The 13005-nt window shown below is 54.9% G+C and overlaps 1 protein-coding gene across 4 annotated transcripts in view; it reads left to right on the forward strand.

Moving 5' to 3' along the window:
• Als2cl (ALS2 C-terminal like) overlaps positions 1 to 12336 on the forward strand; it is a 27054-nt gene extending 14718 nt beyond the window's left edge. For all 4 annotated transcript variants that reach the window (XM_026779156.1, XM_026779157.1, XM_005348005.3 and 1 more), the window contains 19 exons: positions 987 to 1045; positions 1191 to 1257; positions 1581 to 1777; positions 2144 to 2209; positions 2563 to 2661; positions 2759 to 2920; positions 3187 to 3298; positions 4328 to 4405; positions 4993 to 5123; positions 6222 to 6395; positions 6506 to 6602; positions 6764 to 6921; positions 7432 to 7497; positions 7863 to 8036; positions 8642 to 8684; positions 9412 to 9473; positions 9595 to 9744; positions 9924 to 10020; positions 10349 to 12336. In XM_026779156.1, the coding sequence (XP_026634957.1) occupies positions 987 to 1045; positions 1191 to 1257; positions 1581 to 1777; positions 2144 to 2209; positions 2563 to 2661; positions 2759 to 2920; positions 3187 to 3298; positions 4328 to 4405; positions 4993 to 5123; positions 6222 to 6395; positions 6506 to 6602; positions 6764 to 6921; positions 7432 to 7497; positions 7863 to 8036; positions 8642 to 8684; positions 9412 to 9473; positions 9595 to 9744; positions 9924 to 10020; positions 10349 to 10429 (2073 nt within the window). In that variant the 3' untranslated portion in view covers positions 10430 to 12336. The remainder of the gene's footprint in view (positions 1 to 986; positions 1046 to 1190; positions 1258 to 1580; positions 1778 to 2143; positions 2210 to 2562; positions 2662 to 2758; positions 2921 to 3186; positions 3299 to 4327; positions 4406 to 4992; positions 5124 to 6221; positions 6396 to 6505; positions 6603 to 6763; positions 6922 to 7431; positions 7498 to 7862; positions 8037 to 8641; positions 8685 to 9411; positions 9474 to 9594; positions 9745 to 9923; positions 10021 to 10348) is intronic.
• Positions 12337 to 13005: the final 669 nt, after the last annotated feature.

Below are 13005 nucleotides of genomic sequence, written 5' to 3' on the forward strand. Positions count from 1 at the left end.
CCTCTGATTGTGTCTGTGCCTCCTCTGATTGAGTCTGTGCCTCCTCTGATTGTGTCTGTGCCTCCTCTGATTGTGCCTGTGCCACCTCTGATTATGCCTGTGCCTCCTCTGATTGTGTCTGTGCCCTCTGATTATGTCTGTACCTCCTCTGATTGTGCCTGTGCCCTCCTCTGATTGTGTCTGTGCCCTCTGATTGTGTCTGTGCCTCCTTTGATTGAGTCTGTGCCTCCTCTGATTTTGTCTGTGCCTCCTCTGATTGTTCCTGTGCCCTCCTCTCCTGACATCACAGTTTGTTCATTGGAGATGTTTCTAGTCCTTTCCTGCTTGTATGAGTTCCTTTTCTTGTTGCTGCTACAAAATGTCTAACACAAACAACCCTAGGGAGAGATGGAAGGAGGAGGAAGGGAGGGAGGATTTGGTTTTAGCTGGGCCTTTGCTCATGCTGTCGTTTTGTGGGATGCTCTGCTGTCTTACAAACTCTCCATTCCCTTGTGGCCTTGTATCCTTTCTACTTCCTGGTCAAGTGAGGATCTGCTGGGCCAATGGGAGATGGTGACGCTCTAGATGGGACGTCCCTCAGGCTCAGCGTAGGGTAGAAGGACCACCATGAGAAAAGGTGGAGTGGGGAGAGCTTGGGGCAGGCTCAGGAGGCTGTGACGGAGGGACAGCTGACAGCTGCAGCATGGAGAGTGTGAAGACAGGCGCATGAACCTGGACACGGGTCAGGCTCTACAGGCGGCCTCGGTCCCCAGGTGCGAGGAGCCTTAGAGGTTCACATCTGGGCTACCAGGGGCCGACTGTGTTTCTAAGAAAACCCTGGTAACCACACGGGGTAAGGGAGGCCTGTCCAGGTGCCTTGCCAGCTCCCAAGGTACAAAAGCTTCCGCTGAAGGGGATCGGGCTGATGCTCGTCCTTGGCATGGGAGGGGGGTCCCCAGGGTAGGTGTCTGTAGGCACAGCTCTGGATAACACTCATCTCTTTCCAGGGCCACAATAGCCACACTTTTGACCTGAAGTTGGTGTGGGTAGATCCTGGCCAAGACAAGTGAGTGACTTCCTCTGCCAGTGTCCCCGGACTTCCCTCCCTGTGCCTGCCCCATGGTACCTGCTCACACCCCCAGGCTCTCACCTGAGCCCCACTGCCAACCCTAGACAGGACTGGGGCTCACTGGTCATCTCCGTCTTCCTAGGTGTGTGCTTCACATCCTCACACCCGAAGAAGAGTTCTCCCTTTGCACCAGAGACCCCCAGGGCCAGGTGAGTGGGGCTGAAGCATGAATGGTGGGGATGAAGTCAGAAGCCGGGGAGGGCAGAGGGCCAGTCCTACAGGACTCAGGAGGGCAGCAGGGGTATGCCTAGGGTTTAGTGTCAGGATGTTAGAGGAAAAGGAATTTCCCTAACTGAAGTAGCCACGCAAGTCATGCCTGTGCCCACCTCCTGTGCAGCGTTCTGGGTTGTCTAGTCCCTGGGCTGTGCACAGGATCTCAGGTCTGATGCCACACCAGAGAGGGGCAGTGTACTTGGGGACAGAGTTACCTGTGGCAACAATGACATGTTCACTGCCTTCCTGTCCCCATCAGGTTGTCTGGCGGTGGAAAGTGACCCATGCTGTGTGCCAGGCCCTACGTGGCAAGAAGGACTTCCCTGTGCTGGGGTCAGGCCCAGAGTCAGCTGTACCCCCCGACTGCCGCTGTGTGGCCTATACTTTCCGCAGCGAGGGCCGGCTTTACCAGGCTACCTATGAGGGTGATTGGTGTCGGGCCAAGCCCCATGGCAAGTGAGTCACTATTCCTGTGTGCACTTCCAGCCGGTCATCAGAAGGGAGTAGACTAGACACTCCATCGACTAGGAGTTTTCTCAAGCTTAGCATTTACCTCCTGTGGCTCAAGGGGAAAGAGGAACGTAGAATGTTTCCAGGGTTCTCCCCATGGGAGGTGCCGAGAGTACCCCAATGCCCCCCAAGGCTGCTGGCGCAGGAGGTGGGGGGTTCTGTGAGGGGTTTCAGTGCTCAAGTGAGGACTAGGTGAGCAGAAAGTCTAGTTGGAAGACCCTAGGGTAGAGGGAGGGAGGACGCCGAGAGTCTGGGGGTGCAGCTGTCTGGGATGGGTCTAATGGCCTGATGTAGACCTCACCTGCGTTCCAGGGGAACCCTGAAGTGGCCAGATGGGCGAAACCACGTGGGGGATTTCTGCCAGGGCCTGGAGCATGGGTAAGGCTGACTGGGCAGATGCTGGCATATGGGGCAATCAGAGGAGCTGTCGTATATTGGGTTGCCCCGAATCCCCAGACCTCAAACAGGAGTGGGCAGGTAGCTCAGCTCCTCTCCCCACAGAAGGGAGACCGGCTAGAATAGGAATGTGGGTCTCGGCCTGAGACTGGCTTCCCATAGGAGTGGGGAGGGCTGTCCTGAGGGTTTCTGCAAGGGGACTCTGAGATCTGTGCTTTCTGAGGGACTCCTGGAGGACAAGGACAACTCGGTAGCATGGAGGGATGTGGCAGGGGCTTCTGATTGGGCAAGTGGCCTGGATACTCACCTCTGATCCCACCCAACCACACGGTCAGCTTTGGCATCTGCCTGGTGCCCCAGGCCTCTGAGGACAAGTTTGACTGTTACAAGTGCCACTGGAGGGAAGGCAGCATGTGTGGCTATGGCATCTGTGAGTAAGTGACCTTTGACCTGTGGGGAAGAGGAGCGGGGAGGGACATCCTCTAGACTGCGCTCCTCGAGGTGGAGCCAAATGTTGGCGAATCTCTCCAGGTATGGCACTGACGAGGTGTACAAGGGCTATTTTCAGGCTGGCCTTCGGCATGGATTTGGTGTCCTTGATAGTACCCTGCAGGCCTCCCAGGCCTTCAGGTACACGGGCCACTGGGAGAGAGGCCAGAGGAGTGGCTATGGCATTGAGGACAACAACGAGAGGTGAGTGCTGGCAGAGAGACCCCTCAGCCTTTCCCCTTGTTCTGTCCCAGGTGCCTGCCTCCGTGGTACTTCCCTCTACCTCTAGGGGGCTCCACCCACCATGCCTTCTCCTAAGGAGGATTCCCTTCTCTGTCCTTCTGTTCTCCTTGGGTTTCTGACTTCATTTTCTCCTGTCACCCCCTGCCTCCCCGAAGTCCCTGCCAGCGGAGCATCCACAGGGCACAAGGGAACCGATCTGAGCCCCCTCTCATGCCTTCTTCCCTTAGGGGTGAGCGCTACATTGGCATGTGGCAGGCTGACCAGCATCATGGCCCTGGGGTTGTGGTCACCCAGGCAGGCGTCTGCTATCAAGGCACATTCCAAGGGGACAAGATGGCCGTGAGTGGTAGCCCCTTCCCTGGGCAGTCTGTAGCTGAATTAAAGACAAGCGGAGTGGATGGCAAGGGACGCTCAGCTCCTCCACCGTCTACCCTGACTTTGTCAGGATCCAGGCCTTTTAGCCCCGCTTCCCTTATCTTCAGCTCAGGTCAACCGTGCTTATTGTACACATCAGCTAGGAAGAACCAACGGTGTCATTGGTGAGCTAGTGGCATCCATAGACCTCACGGAATCTCCATCATCCCTCTGGGGTCCTTGTGTGACTCCTGCCATTGGTGCCATTGTTCTTAGCATACGAATGGCATGTTTAAACCGGGCGGTGGTGGCGCACGCCTTTAATCCCAGCACTTGGGAGGCAGAGGCAGGTGGATCTCTGTGAGTTCGAGACCAGCCTGGTCTACAAGAGCTAGTTCCAGGATAGGCTCCAAAACCACAGAGAAACCCTCTCTCTGTGTTTCTCACAGAGAAACTCGAAAAACCGAAAAAAAATGAATGGCATGTTATTAACCTGCCCAACTTCACATCCTGCTGAGACCGAGATCAAACCCTAGTCCCCCAGCTTTTACCTTCTGCCTCCCTGCTGGCCAGGGGCTTGACGCGTGGTGGGGCTCTGGCCAAAAGCTATGCACGGTTTTGTGGGTTGTTTGTTTAGACCCCACCTTGTTCTGTAAGGAACCGAAGGAGACCTCAAGGGGAAGGAAAGGCAAGCATTGGCCCACAAACTAGAGTCAGAAACAAGTTGAAAATGAACTTGTCTGGGTTTCCTGACAGGTTCAGTAGAAAGGGGACTCGATTGGCCTTGAAGATCCAGGGCAGTAACAGGGAAGCAGAGGCAGCCAGCACTTCCTGTGGAGGAATCTCATCTGAGGGCTAACTAGGGGACACAAGGGGTGGGGTTCATGGGACTCAGCACATCTGAGGAGGGCGGTGCCAGAGCTTGGATGCTCTTGGTCTTGTGGGTCAGTGCCCACCCATCCTGGTTTTCTGTCCAAACTCACCTCCCTTTCTCTTTTTTCACTTCCTTTCAAGGGCCCAGGCATCCTGCTGTGTGAAGATGACTCTCTGTACGAGGGTACTTTCACCAGGAACCTGACGCTCCTAGGGAAGGTGAGAGCCGTCCGCATCTCCCATCCCACCCCATAAAGCCAGGGCTCAGAGCTGAGGATGAAGGTAAAGAATGGACAGCTGGAGAACACCCCTCCCGCCTCCGTGGTGTCCAAGGGGTCCCATGTCCTTGCCATGCTGTGTGCAGTACTGACTTAGCAGAACAAGGTGACATGGGACTGGAGGATTTGCCTCATGCCCAGAGGGCACAGGCTGGCTGTGTCCATGCTGTGCCCTTACACAGCCATCACCACCCGAGCCTTTGGCAGCTGTCCCTGGGGTAACAGTTCTTTCTTTCTTCCTGCTCAAGTTGATGTGGCAAAAGGCAGTTGGGTCCATGTTGGGTCCTTTGGGAACCTGGGGGATTTAAAAGGATGGAGCAACTCCGCACAGCAAGAAATTGCCCCTCTAGATCCCTAGCCCCTCAACAGAGGTGGGTGAGACTTCTAGAATATTCCAGCACCTTGAATGGACAGGTGGAACTCATGGTTGGACATTTCCATCTGACCCAAGTGGGTCAACATTGACACACTTGGCTGGCACAGCTCGCTGGGCACACAGTTATACCTGTCTTCCCTTTTTGCTCCCAGGGCAAGGTCACCTTCCCCAATGGTTTCACCTTGGATGGTTCCTTCAGCGGTGGGACAGATAAAGGACTGTACACACAGGGAGTGCTGGACACAGCCGCTCTCCCGCCCAACCCAAGCAGCACACGCAAGAGGTGAGAGCCCAGCCTATTCGGCGGTGTGTGTCTCTTCCCACCTAAGGCCCCAGGGCTCAGTGGAGGCCTTTTACCAGAGTCCAGAACCCCAGGTCTTCCAGCCAGAGACTCTTGAAGTCTAGGGCTAGGTGAATGTACTGCCATACATAAACTGGAAGAAAAATAGGATTTGTAAGTCTCACTTTGATCCTGGTTTTAGCTTTTCTTTTCTTTTTTATTGTTTTCATTGAGCTATACATTTCTCTTCAAGATAGCTTCTAAGTCAAACACACAAGGAAAAAAATGGAAAATAAAATTGTGAGTGGATCATAAAAGAAAGAGATAGACACGCAGTTACAGATAGTACCTCTTCCTGGCTCTGACTTTCCGGGCAGCCAAAATGAAGAAGGAAAGAAACTCTCTCCTCCACAGGGAGGAGATGATTATTTTCCCACAAAAGCAGAACCCTCTATTGGAAACTCATAGTTTTCAAAGTCACTCTTGCCATATTTGTTGAGAATCTGGGTGTGTCGAAGGAAGAATAATGGAAAATGGTCCCAGATGGAGTTTCAGAGGTCGGGAAGGGGTCCAGTGAACTCATTTACCTATCGTCCCTGCATGTGGCTTCTCGTAGTAGGAGCTGGTAGAGGCGGTGGTACTGGGTGCAGGTGTGGTACCTGTGAGGTGACGGCACGACAGGGTTCCCTTTGTGAGACACTGCCTGTTAGAGTTGGGTCTCACTCAGCCTGTGGGCAAGGCAGGACACTCCGCAGGGAGGCGATGGGAGAGGGCAGGACGGAGAGAAAAACAGGGAAATCCTGGACTTTCAGGCACTGGTCTGTCTTGATCCAAGACCTACTGTCTGGATTTGGCCTCCAGCTCCTGAGGCCTTTTGCAGACAAGGTACCCTGTCTCTCCTCTGTCTCAACACACGCCCTTGACCCTCTGCCTCGTTTTTCTCTTCCACTTGCCTTGGAGGTCAACTCTGTCTGCATTCTCCATCCTGCCCCCTTCCTGGGACCTGACTCCAGGCCAGGCTGGTCCAACCAACCCTGCCTGCCCCAGGGGCTTGCTGACTTGCCCCTGTCTTCCACATTTCTTGCTGTTCCCCAATCACAGACAGCTGGGGCTGGGTGCCTTCCCTGTGGAGAGCCGCTGGCAAGGAGTCTACAGACCCTTCCAGGACTTCGTGCATTCAGGCTGTCCTGGGGAACTGCAGGAAGCCCTGCTGGGCTTCCACGTGCAGAGCTCCAGGGAGCTCCGTGAACCCCAGGAGTACCTGTGCTGTGACAGGTGAGCGTGGCCCTCTGGGTGTCCCTGCAGGTCAGAGAGGGGTTAGGGAAGCTGCTGGGGATGGGTGCTGGCTCAGGGCTGGGTGAGGGACACTGTGCATGGTGCCCCAGGAGCCACCCCAAGGACTGTGCGGGCAGCATGGAAGATATCCTGAAGGAGCTGCTGCAGCACCGCGAGCCCCAGGCCCTGCAGCAGTACCTCAGGAAGGTGAGGGTCCAGGCTGGGGCATGATGCTAACTGGAGGGGACAGGCCCGTGGTGCTCCTGGTCCTCAAAGGGCCTCAGTGTTCCCGGTCTGGGAGGCTGGTCCGGGCTCCCTGGACTCCACATCCCGGCTCTGAGCATCCCTGTTGTCTTCCCCGGACCTAGGCTCTGAACAATCCCCGACACCCGCTGGGGAAGTTACTCCGTACCCTGATGCTGACCTTCCAGGCTACATATTCAGGCATAGGAGCCAACAAACACCTACAGGGGATGGCCCAGGAGGAGGTGAAGCAGCATGCCCAGGAGCTTTGGGCTGCCTACAGGTGAGCCTGTGTACAGGGTGACGCGCACAGCCTCAGCACTGGCCAGGATTGCCCTTTCCAAAGGCTTGCTCAGTACAGGACCAGGGGTTGATCAGTGTATCAACGGTGACCAGAGGTGTCAGAGATGTCAACAAGGGCTTCCAACAGCTCCTGGCCAGGGGCCAATCCCTGTCTAGTCTGGGCACACCCCTGACCCTGTAAGAGCTCTACCCCTGCTGGAGGCTGAAGGTGGTTTCAAGATCTGTCTATCCTGTCCCAGCTAGAGCCTAGATCCTGTGAGCATTAGCTATAGGGCTTCAGCTGCCACTAGAGTGCCAGCGCCCTCCAGCGCTTACACTGAAGCTCCAGCCTTGGACTCCCAGTGGCAGGAAAGGCTAGACTCAGAAGGCATCCCATCCAGATCGAGGCGGCCAGTTCTGGGAGAACTCTGCTCTCCGTTTTGATGACTGGGAGAGTGGAATTCTGTTTCTGTGAGCATCAGCACATTACGCTCTCCTAATTGGCTTGCAGAGGTCTGCTGAAGGTTGCCTTACAGCGCCAGGGCCATACCCTGCAGGAGGAGGACGTGGAGACAAGGTACCTGGCCAGGCCTTTGTATCTGGGGCCTCCGTCTGGGTGGCGATGCTTCTTTGGAAAGCACTGGGCGTGTATGCTATTCACCAGGCATGGTGCACTGTTATACATCACAGGGACCCATGACCTTGGTCCTGGGATCTTTGTCTTAAATGTGCCCTTCCAGCCTCATCTTTGAGTTGGGCAGAGGGGGAAACAGTTGCCAGTGGCTTCCTCCTTCCTGTGCACTGCAAGGCTGAGGTGTGGAGGAGATGAACCTAAAGCCACATAGAGCAGGAGTTAGCTGTCCCTGGGACAGACCCCGGCTGGTTCTGCAGATGCAGAGGTGGCCCTGGCAGCAGTGTCTCCCACCCATTCTGGCCCCTCAGGGACTTGCAGGTGCATGGTCTGTTGCTGCCCCTCATCTTGCCCAGCTTCTACTCAGAACTCTTCACACTCTACCTGCTTCTTCATGAGAGAGAGGACGGCTTGTACAGCCAGGGTATCACCAACCTCAGCCTGTTTCCCGACACAAAGCTGCTGGAGTTCCTGGATGTGCAGAAGTAAGCTTCTCGCTCGCTCGCTCGCTTGCTCGCTCACTCAGCCAGAGATCTAGGGGAGCAGGCAGTTCTACCCAGGAGGTGGACCAGGGCCACCAACCAGCTCCCAACTCATGACACGGAGACTTATTGTTAGTTATAAACACTCAGCCTTAGTTTGGACTTGTTTCTTGCTAGCTCTTATAACTTAATCTTTTTCTGTTCATCTACATTTTGCCTTGTGGCCTTTTTACCTTTCTTTCCTTTTGAATATCTTACTTTCAATGCTTTCAGTTGCTAGAGTATGGTGCCTCCCTTGCTCTCCACCACCGCTACTGCCTCTAACACATCCTTCTTCCTCAGTGCCCCCCTGACACGTGCATGTCCCGGGTGCTTGGTTGGCCCTGCTGGGATCTCCCACTCTCCTCCAAAGCCCAGGGCCCCTTTGTCACACAGCAGTGGAAGATCACTTCCTTCAGGACCATATGGCTTCCCCTGGCCTCAGGCTGTGTGCATTTACCTGAGGTTCCTTCCTATTGCGTGTTTAGCCTTCTTGGGAGGGACACAGAAATAGGGCACGTCCTCTGAGCTCAGACTTGCAAAGTCTCCCATCTGTCTCCCAATTTCAGGCACCTGTGGCCCCTCAAGGACCTCTGGCTGACTAGCAATCAGGTGAGAGGGCAGGGCTCTGCTTGCCTGGGAGGAGGAGCCTGGAGCTTCTGAGTCAGGATTGCCTGGGGAGAGGCAGGTGAGGGAGGAGACCCTAGGCTTCCTTCCTGTCCCAAGTGACTCCCATACTGCAGGCTCTTCCTTTTGGCTGGGACTGTGGGTAGCTTACCTGAGCTCTGAGTGCCAGTTTTTTCCTGTGTAAATAGAGTTCCACCAGACCCACCTCATAAGACAGGTCAAGGGAACGTGAGGCCCCTGGCTGTCTCAGGACTCTCTGGAGCTTCCTAGGGAAGGAGATTCTTGGGCTCCACTCCACAGTTTTTGCAATGCTAGACAAAATCTACCAGCTACTCATATTCACGGTCTTACCTTATGTCCATAAAGGCAAAAAACAGGGGTCAACTCAGAAACCTGAGTTTTAGCAAGTCCTTGGGTCTGGGGACCATTGACATCAGCTTTGGAGTTGTATGTCACCAAGTGACCTTGGCTGTTCGAATGATTGTTTTTTTCTGTCCATCTTGGTCCTCTCAACCTCTTGGAGCCTCGTCCCCCAGTTTTATAGCTGTGTAAAGTGAAGCTCACAGTGAAGCCGTAGGCCTGCCCTGGACCACTTAGCCATAGTGCAGGGCTGTACTTAAGTCAGCAGTGGGACAGGTGTGGGTGGCAAGGGACCCTGGGGATGAGCATGCCACGCTGGATCCCTGTTTTACCCTCCTTTTCACCTTTCCAGAGATATTCTCTTGTCCGGGACAAGTGTTTCCTGTCAGCCACGGAGTGTCTGCAGAAGATCATGTGAGTGTCTGCCCAGGTTTGGGGGTGTGGGTGTGTGTATGGTGGTGGTGGTGGTGGTATGTAAGGGCACGGGAGTGCTGTCCCTTCTCCCCCCTGACCAGGAGCTACGCCCTCCTTACAGCACCACAGTGGACCCTCGCGAGAAGCTGGAGGTGCTGGAGAAGACCTATGGGGAAATTGAGGCCACGGTGTCGCGGGTGCTGGGCCGGGAATACAAACTCCCCATGGATGACCTCCTGCCTCTGCTCATCTATGTGGTGTCACGAGCCCGGTGAGTGGGAAGCGGGGTGGATGGAAGTGAGACTCGTTCCCACCCGTCCACACCAAACACAGGACAGAGCTGGGGCCAATCCAGAGGTGTCTGGCCCTCTAGGCCAGGGCTGCTCCCCCAGCTGTGGGGTATCTGTAATGCCCCTCTTCTCTCCCTTGTTGTCATGGTACTTTCTCTAGAATTCAGCATCTGGGAGCTGAAATCCACCTGATCCGTGACATGATGGACCCCATCCACACAGGGGGCCTCCATGACTTCCTGCTCACAGCCTTGGAGGTGAGGGACCAGGGCTGGGAGCCCAAGGAAATGTCTCCCTGCCCCTCAACACCGTGGTAGAAAGGGTTCAAAGCTCCACTGTATGTGTCTCCATGGGAGGGGTCTCTGGTGCTGTTCACAGGGCAGATGGGCTGCATAGCCCTTCAGGCTGCAGCTCCGAGCAGCGTGCAGAGGAAAAGCCTCTGCAGAATCCGGCTGACAGCTGGGCCTAACTGGAACAGTATGCGCACAGGGGGGTGGGGGCGATGGCTCTCGGGGGCCTAAGGCCATGTGTATAGTGGGGAGCAGGTCTGCCAGCAAGTTCCAACCTTGCTTATCTTTCCCCCAGTCCTGTTACGAGCACATCCAGAAGGAAGACGTGCGGCTGCACCACCTGCCTGGCCACTGGAACTCTAGGGATCTCTGGTGACATGGCCACTCTGGGTCAAGTGCAAAGCTAGGGGCCACATGGCTGCTGTGGACTTTGGTGGAGCAAGCACTACCCACCTGCCTCCCATTGCCTGGGTCGAGGCAGGCTGTAGAGATGGTGTTTTGCTTCCTACAGGGACACACTCAACTGCTGCAGTATGACCCCATAGCTGATAGCTCTCTGTTGGCCTCTGGTCTGGGCTTTGATCATCTTGTCCCTGGATGTAGCACCATCATGGGTGAGAGCCCCAGCTTCACCCTGCCTCCGCCCTTGCTCAGTAGCTGTCAGTCTCCGGACTGCGTGCCTGTGATGGTGGAGATGATTCCAGCATTCTGCCAGGCCAGTTCATTGAGCGCTGCAGCCATTCCCCAAGGTCTGGCTTCATCCCGTTCTTTGGACTGAAATGGAAATTCTCACGTTACTGTTCATCTCATTTCTGTTTCTCTGCTCCTGGCTAGAAGGTCCCAAGCAGCAGAAGGCTGTCTGTTCGTTCCTTTTCCCATGAGTTCCCAGGGCCGGGGGACCTGCCTCCTCCTCTGCTGGGCTTCAGGCTTCAGCTGGCCTCACAGGAGGACCCTGTGGCAGGAACACCTCAGCTCTGTGACAAGCTGCCCAGTTGCCTCTGGCAGGCCCTGCTCTTGGCAAAGGCATGGGACATAGACATCAACAGTCACTCACCTGGCCTTGCTTGCCAGCAGACTGCAGATGACCATAAATGACATACCTGAGACACTGTGGCCTCTCTGTGGCAGGAACAGCAGGGATATTAGAGACTTGCTAGTGCCCTGACATGAACATCTCTGGCTCAGGACCATAGGTAAGGCTGGGCACAGTGCTGGGCTCTGGGTCATTGTGTCTAGCTCTGGGAATTCAGCCTGAGTGGGAAGAGGCAAGGGAGACATTGAGAAAGGAAGGTACACACCCAAGGCCAGGGCTGAGGCCCCTGGAAGCATCAGGGAGGACCACCTTCAGAGCCCGTCAGAAAGTGTGAGCACTCCTCAGGGAGGACCACCTTCAGAACCCGTCAGAAAGTGTGAGCACTCCTCAGGGAGGACCACCTTCAGAGCCCGTCAGAAAGTGTGAGCACTGTGTGAAGAGAGGCTGTTGTTCTCCTTCACTGCCGTCTCCGACTGGATCTACCAAATGTTCCAGTGTGAACATAGGGCCTGGGCTTGAGTTCCCCCAGGAACTTGTGTCCCCAGGAAGGTCCGTGGAAAGGTCACATTGGTGGAGGCCCCTCCCTCAAAGGCAGCCCCAAGTGCCTGTGACTCTGTCCAGCTGTTGACAAAACCCTGCCACTCACTCTTCTGCTTCCAACACTAACTGAACCTGGGCCTCTGGTCCTTGTGGGTCCACAGGGTTTCCACAGTGTCATGGGAGGTTCCAGGAGCAGCCAGGGCTGTAGCAGACCCTTAGGACAAAATCAGCGTGGAGGAGGATGCAGGAGGAAAACTGACCGACAGTGCAAGTGGGTACCAGTCAGTCACCCACATCTGGTGCATCCGGAGGCTGGCGGGGCCATTCGGTGATGGATTCTTTTATAGCCTTTAACTGTCCAGCCTAGAACACCTCCTGGCTTTTGACATGTGAGCCACGCAAGAGGGCAGTCTTGGGAGGTCACGGTTGCTTGCTGTCATCAGTACCCTCACTGCCATAAGAGAACCCAATCCTTAGGCCAGATGTCACTCCACCTCACTTTGTGACTTCCTAGAAAGTAGATCTGGAGTCCGGAGGGAAGACTGAAGGATGGGACATGGTGTGGTTAGTGTCTCTTACATCTATGCCGGCCTTCTCCATTTCCCCTCCTGCCTCATAATGGTTTGATATTTTGCTAGCTGCCCCTCTGGGGGATGGTCACAGTTACAGTCTACTTATTTGGGAATTTTAATAAATCCATTTCATCTTTGTGTGTGTATATATGTATGTATGTATGTATGTATGTATGTATGTATGTATGTGTGCATGTATAAAAGCAAGAACTAATATAAAGCGTCTTCCTTGATCATTCTCTACCTTATTTTTGGGGGTAGGGTCTCACCTTGAGCCTGGGGCTCACTGATTCACATAGACTGGCTCACCAGCGAGCCAAAGGGGCTGTCCTTTCTTTGCCACCCACCGCAGGTCTGTGGCTGCAGGTGCCCACCTCTGTGCCCACTGGGTGCTGGGAACAGAAGTCAGGTCACCATGCTTGCATAAGTGCGTTACTGACTGAGCCACCTTGCGTCCCCCACACTCCATTTCACCTTTCATGGCACACTCCTGCCTGTGGGGAGGGGGGGCAGGGAGCATGCTATGCTCACAAATGTCCAGATAGCTGCCCCCTGGTGGAACTTTTAGACATAAGAGAGGCAAGGGCCGTGTTCAGAAGCAGTAATGTTGGAAATAGAGAGTTTGCTTTCGCTCTGTAGTGGGGATTGTGTCCTTCCCACAAAGGGTATGTATTGTGTGCTGTGTTCAGGGGTACTTCCGGAAGGTCAGAGGGTCAACAGAGTGTTTGCCAGAGCTTGGTAGAATTGAACTATGCATCTAGTGTTCCTTTATCACTCAGCTGTGAATCTGGTGTTTGGGCACATTTG

This window comes from Microtus ochrogaster, chromosome 5, assembly GCF_000317375.1.
Source record: "Microtus ochrogaster isolate Prairie Vole_2 chromosome 5, MicOch1.0, whole genome shotgun sequence".
NCBI classification, from domain to species: Eukaryota; Metazoa; Chordata; class Mammalia; order Rodentia; family Cricetidae; genus Microtus; species Microtus ochrogaster.